The sequence below is a fragment of the Carcharodon carcharias genome, chromosome 9 (genome assembly GCF_017639515.1).
Source record: "Carcharodon carcharias isolate sCarCar2 chromosome 9, sCarCar2.pri, whole genome shotgun sequence".
NCBI lineage: Eukaryota > Metazoa > Chordata > Chondrichthyes > Lamniformes > Lamnidae > Carcharodon > Carcharodon carcharias.
Window position 1 is genome coordinate 67,412,237 of NC_054475.1, and position 12,769 is coordinate 67,425,005.

General features: G+C 44.6%; 1 protein-coding gene across 1 annotated transcript in view; it reads left to right on the forward strand.

Moving 5' to 3' along the window:
• sycp3 (synaptonemal complex protein 3) overlaps positions 1 to 12,769 on the forward strand; it is a 131,529-nt gene that overhangs the window by 13,510 nt on the left and 105,250 nt on the right. Inside the window, exon 3 of the mRNA XM_041195958.1 lies at positions 4,103 to 4,190. Within this exon, the coding sequence (XP_041051892.1) occupies positions 4,103 to 4,190 (88 nt within the window). The remainder of the gene's footprint in view (positions 1 to 4,102; positions 4,191 to 12,769) is intronic.

Sequence of the window (12,769 nt, forward strand, 5' to 3'; positions counted from 1 at the left end):
ACCTTCCACTGTTCGATATAATTTCTGTAAATTTCCAACAAAATATCTGGATTATGACAATTTTTGACAGTACAAGTGGGGAAGCTATTGCTGAAAGGTGCAGAACACCATAATGATGTCACTGCAAAATTTCAGCTAAATAGTTTGGATATTTTGACCTACAGAAATGCGGGGTGAAATCGTCCTGCATTTACATTAGATGTGGTAGCGGGCTTGAAAAAAGACATTTTACCTGCCGGCCGCAATGGTGGGTTTTCACGCTATGTCATCCCCTTCCCGCTTCACCACTTATGCAGCCACAGAAGACATGCCATCCGGCTGGCAGGCGGGCTCCGATTTACCTGCATGCCGTTACCTCACCGCTTCCTCACACAGGGCGCCATATTTAAATTGCAGCCGTGCGCACAGTTTCTCAATGCTTCCAGCCCAGGACTGCTTTGGTGAAGATGTGGCCCCAAAAGCCAAGAAGTGTGCAGCCCACTGATTCAGTGACACATCCCCAAGTTGTCTTTTGATGCCCTGGAGGCCAGCTGTGAATTCCTCTCTCCCTGCTCTGGCCGTAGGAAACTTACCTGCCTCACCACTCCATCTTGGGAGGCGGTAGCAGAGGTGGTCAGTGCCAACGCTGCACACAAGAGGTCGGCCATCAAATGATCTCATTCGCGCCTTCAGGGTAAGTCATCCATTTCATCTCTCTAAACTCACATTCACAAGGCCATCAAACATTCACTGGCATCTCACTCACTGCCAACTCAAGGGACATTACCACTCACTCTCTCTCACCCTCACATCTCCATCTAGCTTCATCTCCTCTGGAGACTGCCTCCTCAGTCCTCACCATCTTGAGGCCACATGCACAGATCAACATGTGCCTCCACACACACCCTGGTATACCCAGTTCCCCAGTACATCCATCGCCCTGCAGCTTCTTCCCTTGCCTGAGGTCACTTCCCCCCATTCCCCAAGCAAGCCCTAGTCCTGCAGCTGTTGAAAAGCTACCCCTACGTTACAGCTGCTCTGGTAGGTGGAGACCTGCTTGTGAGCCCCCCTAAAACAATGTGGTGCTGCCTGCAAAGCCTGCCATTGATGGTTAGGCAAACAAACTTTGAAGTCCCAAGTGAAGTGCAGCTCGCCAGGCACGTTGCTTATGTACAGTTGTGAAACAATTACATGCCCACGTTCTCGGATGATCCAGCATGGGGGGATGATTCCAGCAAGCAGGGCTTATAACGAGATGCTAAAGTATTGAAATTAGGTTCCCAATGTGTGGCGGTGGGAAATGCAGCCTGTTGTTGATGGATGGAGCGGATGATCACATACTGGTTTCACGACAGTGTAAATCTGATTTTAGGCCTTCTCCCCATATTATCTGACCACAGCTGCCATGACACCCACCGCCAGTGGGACCGGATGATTCTGCCCATAGTCTTCAGATTATAGGCCTGGATTTTCGCAGAGTTGTGAAGACTCTTTACCTTATCCAAAACAGACCCCAGATCCAGAAGTCCTGCTTCCATTTCTGACGGATCCTATTTTCACCAGTAGGGGAAAGGGGGCAGGATGTGATTCACACCTGGGTGAAACCCGAACACAGCAGGGCCATTTGAACTTAGTGTTGATTCAAACAGATCTTCACTGGAGCAAGGACAGTTTTCCACAGTATGTGACTTTTAAGAATAGATGTGACTTCTCATAAAAGGCATGTAAGGTCTGTGGAACCACCAGGTCGTCAAGTTATTTAAATCCCTGCCCTTGAAATTTTGAAAGAAAAAACAGCCCGCTGTACCACTGAGTTGAAAAAGATTCAGTGCTTGCAGTTTCAGTAGCTGTTTGTTAACAAAACCCTTGGGGCTGTCCTTGTAATACCATTACTGCTTGACTGCTTTCACAACCTATTATTAACAGTGGGGATTGTAAATTTACAGCTTGATTGACAGCTTCCAAAGGTTATTAAGGTTATTTGATGTGGGGCTATGAATACAACTTTTTTTAATATAAGGAATTAAATACAGGTACCAGAACCCTTATCTGGTGTCTCAGAATCTAGAAGGACTTTAAAACTACAGTTCCCATCAGGCATTGCTGTCTGTCATGTCTAGGTCGTGGCATGCTGATCCCCTGCTCCTTGGGTCCAGGATTAATGGCGAAAGCCAGTCTGGTCCGCCCCCCATCCCTTCCTTTCCCCATCCCAGCTGGGTCCAGCTTGGTGGAGAAATAAGCTTGGCTTCAGTTATCCTAATCCCCCCCACCCCAGGACCCAAAATCTGGAAAATTTCCATACCCAGTACACACCTGGCCCCGAGTTTCCCGGATACAGGGTCTGGCATCTGTACTTGAGGGGATTTAAATGTATTGTATGGGCTTTTATCAGTGAATGTTTTTATATATATACTGAAGTCTGTAATGGATACTTAGAACTTTGTTTTATTTAATCTCCACATGGCTCCTGAGGTCTGTCAATGGTGGATATTGAGTGCGTTGGCATGGCAGGTGTAAGTGCAATAGGTGGTAGGTGGGTAGATGGGCATAAGTTGGCATGGAGAGTATGAGGGGCATGGGTTGGCATGGATGGAGCATGGGGAGTGGGTGGAGGGGGTTGAGGAGATGTGAGGAATGAAGGCTACAGGGCCGAACAGCTTTTATTACCACTGGGAGCCAGAGCATTGAGGCTGGCTTTGTAACCAGCCTGCCTTGGCACCCCCTGTTGCTGCCTCTAAACCGTTTCCGGGGGCAGCGGGCGTCACGCAGCACGCAGCTGCTCCCCCATCACCCCCCACAATGAAAATCCGGCCACTAGGGGCAGTTTCTCCCAGGGCGGTTTTGGCGAGTTGGAAAATTTCCTGACTCTGGGCGATTGCCTTGGGAGCAAAAATCCAGGCCATGGAGTCAAAGCAAAACAATCAGCAAAGTCTGCAGGGTATTATCTATATATTATGATTAAGAACTGAAATGGAGCTGCTCCACCAAGTCAGTGTCAGACCCACTTCAGGGTCAGAATTAGTTGGTAGTTGTTGAGTTGACGGTTTGAATGTGAAGACCCTACAGAAAAATCTGAATTCCAAGGCATGATAAAATCAACCCTGGATCCTACTCCTGATCACTTCTTAGTGACTTATGCTGAAAAGTGTGGAGTTAAAACATGATTGGGCTCCACAATGATGCCCTTTATGACTGAAAATCCTTCCTGGGCAAATAGGCTATTGCACTGATATGGAAACAAGGAGAATACAGCACGGACAGAGAAACAAGGGAAATATTGCTCAGATATAGAAACGGGGAATTCTGCAGAGATATAGAAAAAGGGGAATACAATACAGAATTAGAAACCAGGGAATACTGCACAGATTTAAATCTGTGTGAGATTTGTAATTACTTAATTAAAATAATAGAAAAACTGATTTCATGTTAACATGCTCGTAACTGCTATCACACAGGCTAATTTCACTCTTTGTTGTCTGTACTCCACCCTTAAATAATGTCAATTTGGAGGAGCCATACAGAACTGCAACCAGCACTTTCGAGAGGATGTGCTGATCCAGAATTTGCAGAGATGTTGGCATCAGTACAATACAAAATACCAAGGGTTTTATGATACGAGTCACCCAGCAGTCTACATGATAAGCAGGGACAACATGATGGGTTGAATGAACTCTTCCTATGCTGTAAAACTTCCATGGTTCTCTGGAATTATTCAGACATTTTGAGTGGCACATTACATGGAATTTATTGGTGCCTGTGATGTGTTTAAACTGCAGCCAGCAGTACAAAAGTCCACATTTCCTCCTTTATTTAAAAATCTCTACACAGCTGTTGATAAGGAATTAAATGCATTGCTACAGTAGCTAAGAGAAAAGGTCATACCCTTGTTTGTTATTCAGGTGATTAGAGAAGGAATGCATTTTTATGTAGAAAATAAGTAGTCAAGAGCTTAATCTGCTGAGATTTAATATTTAAATTATAGATTTAACCTTTCTTTGTTTTGAGTGAAATATTCAACCTGATGTACAAATAAAGTCATGTGATTTCATCAACCAGCTTTAGAGTGAAAATTTTAGCCTTTCTGTGTAAACTGCCTTTTTCATGGAATTTTTTGTATTTATAGAGGAGGGCACGATGCAACTTGGAAGGAAACGGTCGGCACCCAGTGCAGTGACTGATCAGGAAGAGGAAATGGATGACATAAATGTTGGGTATGACAATCTGAGCAGAGCACACTTAACATTTATTTTGTACATGGTGCCATATAAATGCATGTTTATATAGTTGAACTCAAGAACGAAGGAGAAGGGGAAAAGGAGGTACAAGTTAATAGAAATTCTCAAGTTTTTTTTTATAAACCAAAGGAGAGGAATTGTCAAACAGCTTGGTTTTGCATGCTATTTGAATAACCAAATGTTGTCTCATCTTTTTCTTTGATTCCCCATCATTTTGCATAGCTAGTTATTAGGAAGCACAGTAAGAAGTAGCACATGTAGAGCAGGGAGTTCTTGATTGTAATGCTACTGAATTATTTTTTGAAAAAACCCTTCTTGTTTAAACCTCTACATAATTCCGTGAAAGTATGAATGTGGGTGGATAAAGCCATAGAAAAGATCAACAACAATTTAGATTTTCTAGAGACATAGGGCCTGATATTTACAGATTGGCGGGGAGAGAGGAAAGTAGTGGTCGGGAAACCTGGAATTACAGCGAAGGCAAGACCTTATTATTTTCTCTGTTTTTCTCTGTTCCTCGGCAACCAGCTAGATTGAAGGTTGTCAGGACGGAATGCCTGTGCTAGACAGTGGGAGACTGAGGGGGTGGGGTGGGGTGTCAATGGATTGTGGGGGAGGGAAGTTGATGGTTGCAGGTTCGCTTGGGGCACCAGGGAGAAGAATTCCTGCTCCCTCTGGCCCAAAGGTAGTGCACTAAAAAGCACAGCTGCTGGAACCTTCCCTTCTGCTGCTGGGTTTCTCCAGTCCTTGTAGAGCCAGCCCGCAGCCATTCAATCCAGAAGGTTGCTAAAATCTAAGGGATGCAGCCTCAGTAATGTTATTAAATTCTTCTTTCCTCCTTCCTCTCGCAGGTTCCTTGCCTGCATTGGATAAACTAGAAGTAGGTGTTAACAGATTGGGGCTAAGTTTCAGATTAAGAATTTGACTACCTCTATCAAATCTTCTCGATACTCTTCTCTAGGAAGAACAACCCCAGTTTCTTTAATCTATACACGTAACTGAAGCCCCTGTAACTGCCCTCGTAAACCTTTTCTGCACCCTCTGTAAAGCTCTCACATTCTCCCTAAAGTGTGGTGCCCAGAATTGGACACACTACTCCAGTTGAAGCCAAATGAAGGTTATTTAAAGGTTCTTTCCTTGCTGTTGTATTCTATTTCTTTGTTTATAAAGCCTAGGATCCTGTATGCCTGTTTAACCACTTTCTCAACCTGCCCTGCCACCTTCAACAATTTGTGTACGTATATCCCCAGGTATCTCTGTTCCTGCATCCCTTTAGATTTGTGCCCTTTATTTTATATTGCCTGCAACCAAAATGATTTCATGCTTCCCTGCATTAAATTTTATCTGCCATATGTCCTCCCATTTCACCAGCTTATTGGTTTGATGAGGTTTTACTTACTTTGAGTGACTTGGAGATAGTCAGCATATGGTTTTTATTGAAACTATTTATTAAAAACTATTTACAAAGACTTCATGGTAAGTACTTTGTTTTCTGGACACAGACTGTTCTGTCTTCCTCTTTTGGAGCCTCTTGGTCATCTGACTCTGACATCATGTTTACATCATCATTAACATCATTTTCTCATTAACATAACCATTAACCCTTTACTGTGCATATTCCCCAAATACAATCTCAAAATTGTTACATTATTTTGTTAAGCTATTTACATTACATTCCCATCCTCTGTTAACCTCCTGTACTGCTTACAGTTCCTACTCAATTCTAAATTATCTAAATGGTGAGAGATTGCAGAGCTCTGAGATTCAGAGGGATCTGTGTCCTCGTGCATGAATCACAAAAGGCTAGCATGCAGGTACAGCAAGTAATTAGGAAAGCTAATAGAATGTTATCGTTTATTGTGAGGGGAATTAATTGCAAAAGTAGGGAGGTTATGTTTTAGTTGTGCAGGGCACTGGTGAGACCACATGTGGAGTACAGTGTACAGTATTAGTATCCTTATTTAAGGAAGGATGTAAATGTGTTAGAAGCAATTCAGAGAAGGTTTACTAGACTAATATCAGGAATGGGCAGGTTGTCTTATGAGGAAAGGTTGGACAGGTTAGGCTTATATTCACTGAAATTTAGAAGACTAAGAAGCAACTTGATCGAAACCTTTAAAATCCTGAGGGGCCTTGACAGAGTGGATGTGGAGAGGATGCTTCCTCTTGTGGAAGAATCTAGAACTAGGGGTCACTGTTTAAAAATAAGGGGTCACTCATTTAAGACAGAGATGAAGAAAAACATTTTCTCAGAGGGTTGTGAGTCTTTGGACTCTTCCTCAAAAGGCAGTGGAAGCAGAGTCTTTGAATATTTTTAAGGCAGTGCTAGTTAGATTCTTGATTACCAAGGGGGTAAAACGTAGGAAGAAATGTGGGGTTGAGGTTACAGTCAGATCAGCCATTATCTTATTGAATGGTGGAGCAGGCTCGAGAGGCTGAGTGGCCTACTCCTGCTCCTAATTTGTATGGTCGTATGTCCCACTCCAAGTCTTTGTCGCCTAAGGCTACACAGTGTTCTCAGCTTTCTTGAAGGACATGTAGGACGCAAGTTTCCAATATTTTCTCCATGGAAGGCAAATACATTGGTGGAGTGGGAGAGCAGCTTCTCACTGGCTCCTTGTCTGTGACCTTTACGATAACCTGAATGTAAAGGCATTGAAAACCAGTCAAGAAAAAACTGATTCAAAAGAAAAACCTTCAGGACTTGAATGATCACAACCCCTTTAAAAGGAAGACATGAATCAATGTTCTCTCTGTAATTTTCTTCTGTTTTGCATAATAGGGAAAGGTGAAAACATTGGCTTGAGAAAATGAAGGACTTTCAGTTTCTATGAAGAACTTTGCAGCTGTATCATTCACTGCTACTTGATGACAAGAGAAGTACTCAATAACTGAGACATGAATGAATTGGATAGATGAAAAGTAGAATGAAGAACATCCTGAAGACACTGCAAGATAGGACAGGAAGACTTCTCTGCTACTCTTAGGGTAGGAATTACACTTTCTGTAAGTAGTGGTATTATTTCCATGCTTGCTTAAGTGTGAGACTTTTGTCCTGCAGACAATGGCATTGCGAGGTTAGCATGAGAAAGCAGGATTGCACCGTCATCAACAATGGAATAAACCTCTGAACCTGGATCTGTATGAAGTTCTTGCGTAGTACACTTCAGTTGAAGAAGCTGTGTGAATTGGACCTTCTTTAACTGAAAGAAGATTTGAGTGTATCCATGACTTGCCGGTGATATTCAAGTATGCAGCCAAGTAGACAAATTCACCTCTTATTACCTTCTTCAACAAAAGAATTATTCTCCTCAAAAGGGACAACAAAGACTTCATTGGCAGTGAAGCCAGAAAGGATGGTAAGATCTAGGACCTCTTCTCCCAACAGGTCATCTTCTACGACAGCTTCAGTTGCTTCAACTCTGTCCCGAAAGAGCCAACCAAGGACTAGAGCTCCTCTTGCGGAGGTCGCCGTCTTGTTTAGTACATCCTGTTTCCATCTCTTCTAGCCTGTCTTCAAAGAGAAGTGAGAGATTTGCAATCACCTCCTGTTGCCCAGTGGATGGTGTTTCTGCAATAAAGACTGGCTTACTGCGTAACGCGTGGACTTTCATTTCTGCTGCATTGTTGGGCTTATCCAGCCCTTGGAACACCATTGGAAATCCATCCCTGAATATTTCTCCATTGTTCTCTATTGTTTCCTCATCCCCCTTCTTTTAAGAAGACCAATCCCTAAACACGCTGACATGCTAAGCAGAGAAATTTGCTGGTTCTGTAAGATATAAAAAGTTTGATTAATTTCTTCATCTTTGTGACCTTCACTTTCAGGTCTCTGACTCCCGGCCCTTGTAACTTCAATTCAGATGGTTGGATTTCTACTTCCTTAAGCCAGACCTGAAGCCAGTCCAATTTGTCGGATAAAACTCTGAGTCCAGCCCCAGTGTCCAGTTTAAATTTTGTTCTGTACCCTTAGACTTCCAGTTGTATAGACAGAATTGCTTATCAGGGATCTTTGATTTCCCCGAGGAAATCGTCAGGTTGAAATATTGCATTTCCAGTTTTCTGGACTTCAAAATGGTTGGAAGCCTGTTCTAGTTTTCTTCCTCTAATTTGAACTTCGGATCTACAGAATTGTTTGAAATGCCCTGTCTTGTCATGGAGAAAACATTCGGCTCTGACTGCTGGATAGACTTTGCAGTGGTGCTGCTTTTTGGCGTCACACCTGGAACATTTTAAAATGTATGACTTCTTCCCGCCCCTTTGGTGCTTTTGAAGGGCTTTTTTGAGGGCTTTTCAGTAGGTGGGACTCCAGACTTTGGGCCTATATACTGGATCGACCCCTCCCTAGCCTTGAAGTCTTCCCGAAGTAAACCCTGATTCTGCTGTCGCAGCTCTGCCTGCCTCATGGCCTTCGGCCTTCTCTAACATTAGATCCTTTTTGGTTTGCAGAAAGTCCGACAGCACATCATTGAGCACGCTGACTATGATGCTATCACAAATTAATTCACGCTTTAAAGCTCCATAGCAGCAACTACTAGCGAGTTGATACTGTAGTAAATAAATGAATCAGTGGATTCACCAGCTTTTGGCTCTTTTGTTTGAATCTTGCCTGTTCACTGACAAAATTCTTCTTAGGGTTGAAGTAGTTATCAAAGACCCTTATAACCTCCTCGTAGGATGCAGGGGTCTCCTCGACTCCTTATGGCTATGGTCCCAATTGCGTATAAAAGGGTACAAACCTGGTGTTTTGGATTTTTTTCTTGTAAGCCCAAAGCTGTTCGGTACACTGTTCTGTGTCTTACTCTCTTGGAGGCTCTTGGTTATCTGACTCTGATGTTATTCTTACATCATCAACATTTTCTCATTAACATAACCATTAAACCTTTATTCTAAATCTGTGTCCTCTGGAAATCTTATCACTAGCCTCCTCACAGTTCATAATATTTCCCAAGTTTCATGTCATTTGCAAATTTTGAAATTGTGTCCTGCGCACCCAAACCCTACCGGGTCCTGGGGAACCCCGTTATATGCTTTCCTACAGTCCAAAAAGCAACTGTTCACCACTACGCTATTTCCTGTTACCCAGCCATTTTTAAATAATTCACTGATTGGACGTGGGCATCACTAGCAAGGCCAACCATTGTTGCCCATTCTGAATTGCCCTTGAGAAGATGATGGTGAGCTGCCTTCTTGAACTGCTGCAGTTCATGTTGTGTAAGTACACCCACAGTGCTGTTAGTGAGGGAGTTCCTCGATTTTGAGCCAGTGGCATTGAAGGAACGGTGATATAAATCCAGTCAGGATGGTACGTGGCTTGAAGGGGAGCTTGCAGATGGTTGTGTTTCTATGCAACTGCTTGTTCTTTTATTGGTCACGATCATGGGTTGGGAAGATGCTGTCGAAGGAGGCTTGGCAAGTTACTTAGTGCATCTTGTAGATCAGTGATATTCACCAGAAAAATAGTGAGGATCAGTTAGGATATTGAAAAATTTTAACCAACCTGCAAGTAGATTTTAAAAACAATTAATTCATTCCAAGCCCCTGCACCTTCCAGCCTACTACCCCCAACCCACCCTCACTTGTGCCTGGCCTGGTCCCTCGCTGATCCTGGGCCTTTAGTGGGTACGTTACCAGCAGTTACCACTGCCACCCCAGCTATGGTGTTGATGGCAATGAGGAGCTGCCAGGTGCTGGCCAGCAGCTCTCAGGCGGTGGGATTAGCTTCCTGGGGGCCTTGATCCTGTGGAAGGCACGCTGCTGCCCACTTAACTGCCTGACTGGCACTTAATATCACAGGCCTTCCCCAGAAGAGGTGACACGTGAGCCCGGCAGCTAATGGGCGAAGCCCCGTCTCATGCATTACATCTTTTCTCCACTCTCTCCCGGGTTGCTGGAAAGATGAGTGTGGGCTGCAAGTGGTCTAAGGGCCATATATTGAATACTGCTTATAAATAGTACACACTGCATCCCCACCGACTCCTCGGAGTCCCTGGCTTGTGACCAACCAAAATGGCGAAGGTTCATTCTGTAAGTCACCGAATACATTGAGAGTCTTCATGGGGAACACACCAAGGCGAAGTCAAAGCGTCAAATAGAGCACTCAAACCTCCAAAAAAAATTCATCCACCCGACCTTCCAAGCACCACCCTCAGGGCAGAGTCTGCAGCTCGTGCATTGGACTAAGCAGCCGTCACAAAACCCCTCAAAACTGAGTGTGGAAGCAAGACATCCTCAATGACAAGGGACTGCCTAAGAAGAAGACAAACTGCCACCACTGTATGCTGGTGGTATGGTGGAGAAGAAGACACACTGTGCACTGGTGGTATGGTGGAGAAGAAGACACACTGCCACCACTGTGCACTGGTGGTATGGTGGAGGGTGTAAATGTTTAAGGTGGTGAATGAAATGCTGATCAAGCAGGCTGCTTGGCTTGATCTTGGATGATCTTGGACCTTGGGTGTTGTTGGAGCTGCCTTTATCCAGGCAAGTGGAGAATTCTTTTTAATCTTTTATTCTTTGATGGGATCTGGGGGTCACTGGCAAGGCCAGCATTTGTTGTCCATCCCTAATTGCCCCTGAAATGAATGGCTTGCTAGGCCTTTTCAGAAGGTAGTTAAGAGTCAACCACATTGTCGGCCAGACTGGGTAAAGACGGCAGATTTCCTTTCCCTAAAGGACATTAGTGAGACAGATAATTTTTACAAAAATCAATGGTTTCATGATCACCATTAATGAGACTACACTTATATTCTAGATGTATTAATTGAATTTAAATCCCACCAGCTGCTATGGTAGGATTTGAACCTACATCCCCAGGACATTAGCCTGGGCCTCTATTAATTCAGTGACATTACCACTGCACCACCATAACTCTGTATTCTATTATGGTACTGACGTGCGCCTTGTGAATTGTTGGCAGGCTATGGGGCATCAGGAGGTAAATTATCACTGCAGAATTCCTAGCCCCTGACTGATGCCTATCGCCACAGTATTTATATGACTGATCCATTTCAGTTTCTGGTCACGACTAACATCCAGAATATTGATGGTGGAGGATTTGATGATGGTAATGTCATTGAATCTCAAGGGGAGATCTCTCTGTTGGAGTTGACCATTGCTTGGCACTTGTGTGATGAGAACGTTACTTGTCACTTATCTAGTGAGTCCAGCTGCTGCTCAAGTTCTGAAATCTGGAGTGCAAAATCCTCAGTTTGACAACACTTCTTACACATGTGGTTGTCCAAGATATGAGAAGCCTCCTGGAGTTGACATATGGCGCAGGATGTGCATTGAATGGGACTAAGGTGTCATACTTCTGTATATTAGTCTAACTAAATTTAATGAAAATAGACCAAAGATTTATTAAAATCATATCTAAAATGTTTATATAGATTATTCAATAAATAATAGTAAGGTACAGATTCTTAGCTCTGAGTTTGACACAACACCTTTGCTGAAAGCAAAAATTAAACTAAAATACTGACCCACAAGTCACTGACCTCCTGTCCTTTGACATCACTCCTTGATTTCTCTTGTTGATTTTGAAGCTCAAAGAAGAGTCATATTGTACTCAAAACGTTCTGTGTATCTCTCCACAGATGCTGCCAAACCTGCTTAGATTTTCAAGCACTTTTTGTTATTATTTCAGATCTCCAGCATCCGCACCATTTTACTTTGATTCTGAAGATTTGGCTCCTGACACTCAGCTCCTCTCACTGTCCCTCAGCGCTGCTCTCGGGCTCCTGACTGTCAGCTCCTCTCATTGGCCCTCAGCGCTACCCTCAGGCCTGACTCTCAGCTCCTCTCACTGTCCCTCAGCGCTGCTCTCGGGCCTAACTCTCTCCTCCCCTCTCACTGTTCCTCAGCGCTGCACTCGGACCTAATTCTCAGCTCCTCTCACTGTCCCTCAGTGCAGCTCTGGGGCCTGACTCTCTCAGCCTCTCTCACTCTCCCTCAGCGCTGCTCTTGGATCTGATTCTCAGACCCTCTCACTCTCCCTCAGTGCTGCTCTCGGGCTCCTGACTCTCAGCTCCTCTCACTGTCCCTCAGCGCTGCTCTCAGGCCTGACTCAGCACCTCTCACTCACGCTTAGCATTGGTCTCAGGCCTGACTCTCAGCTCCTCTCACTGCCCCTCAGCGCTGCTCTTTGGCCTGACACTCAGCCCCTCTCACTCTCCCTCCACTGCTCTTGGGCCTGACTCTCAGCTCCTCTCACTGAGCCTCAGCACTGCTCTCAGACCTGATTCTGTCAGCTCCTCTCACTGCCCCTCAGTGCTGCTCTTTGGCCTGACTCTCAGCCCCTCTCACTCTCCCTCCGCTGCTCTTGGGCCTGACTCTCAGCTGCTCTCACTGCCACTCAGCACTGCTTTCAAGCCTGACTCTCAGCTCCTCTCACTCTCCCTCAGCGCTGCTCTCGAGCTCCTGACTGTCAGCTCCTCTCACTCTCCCTCAGCGCTGCTCTCGAGCTCCTGACTGTCAGCTCCTCTCACTCTCCCTCAGCGCTGCTCTCGAGCTCCTGACTCTCAGCTCCTCTCACTCTCCCTCAGCGCTGCTCT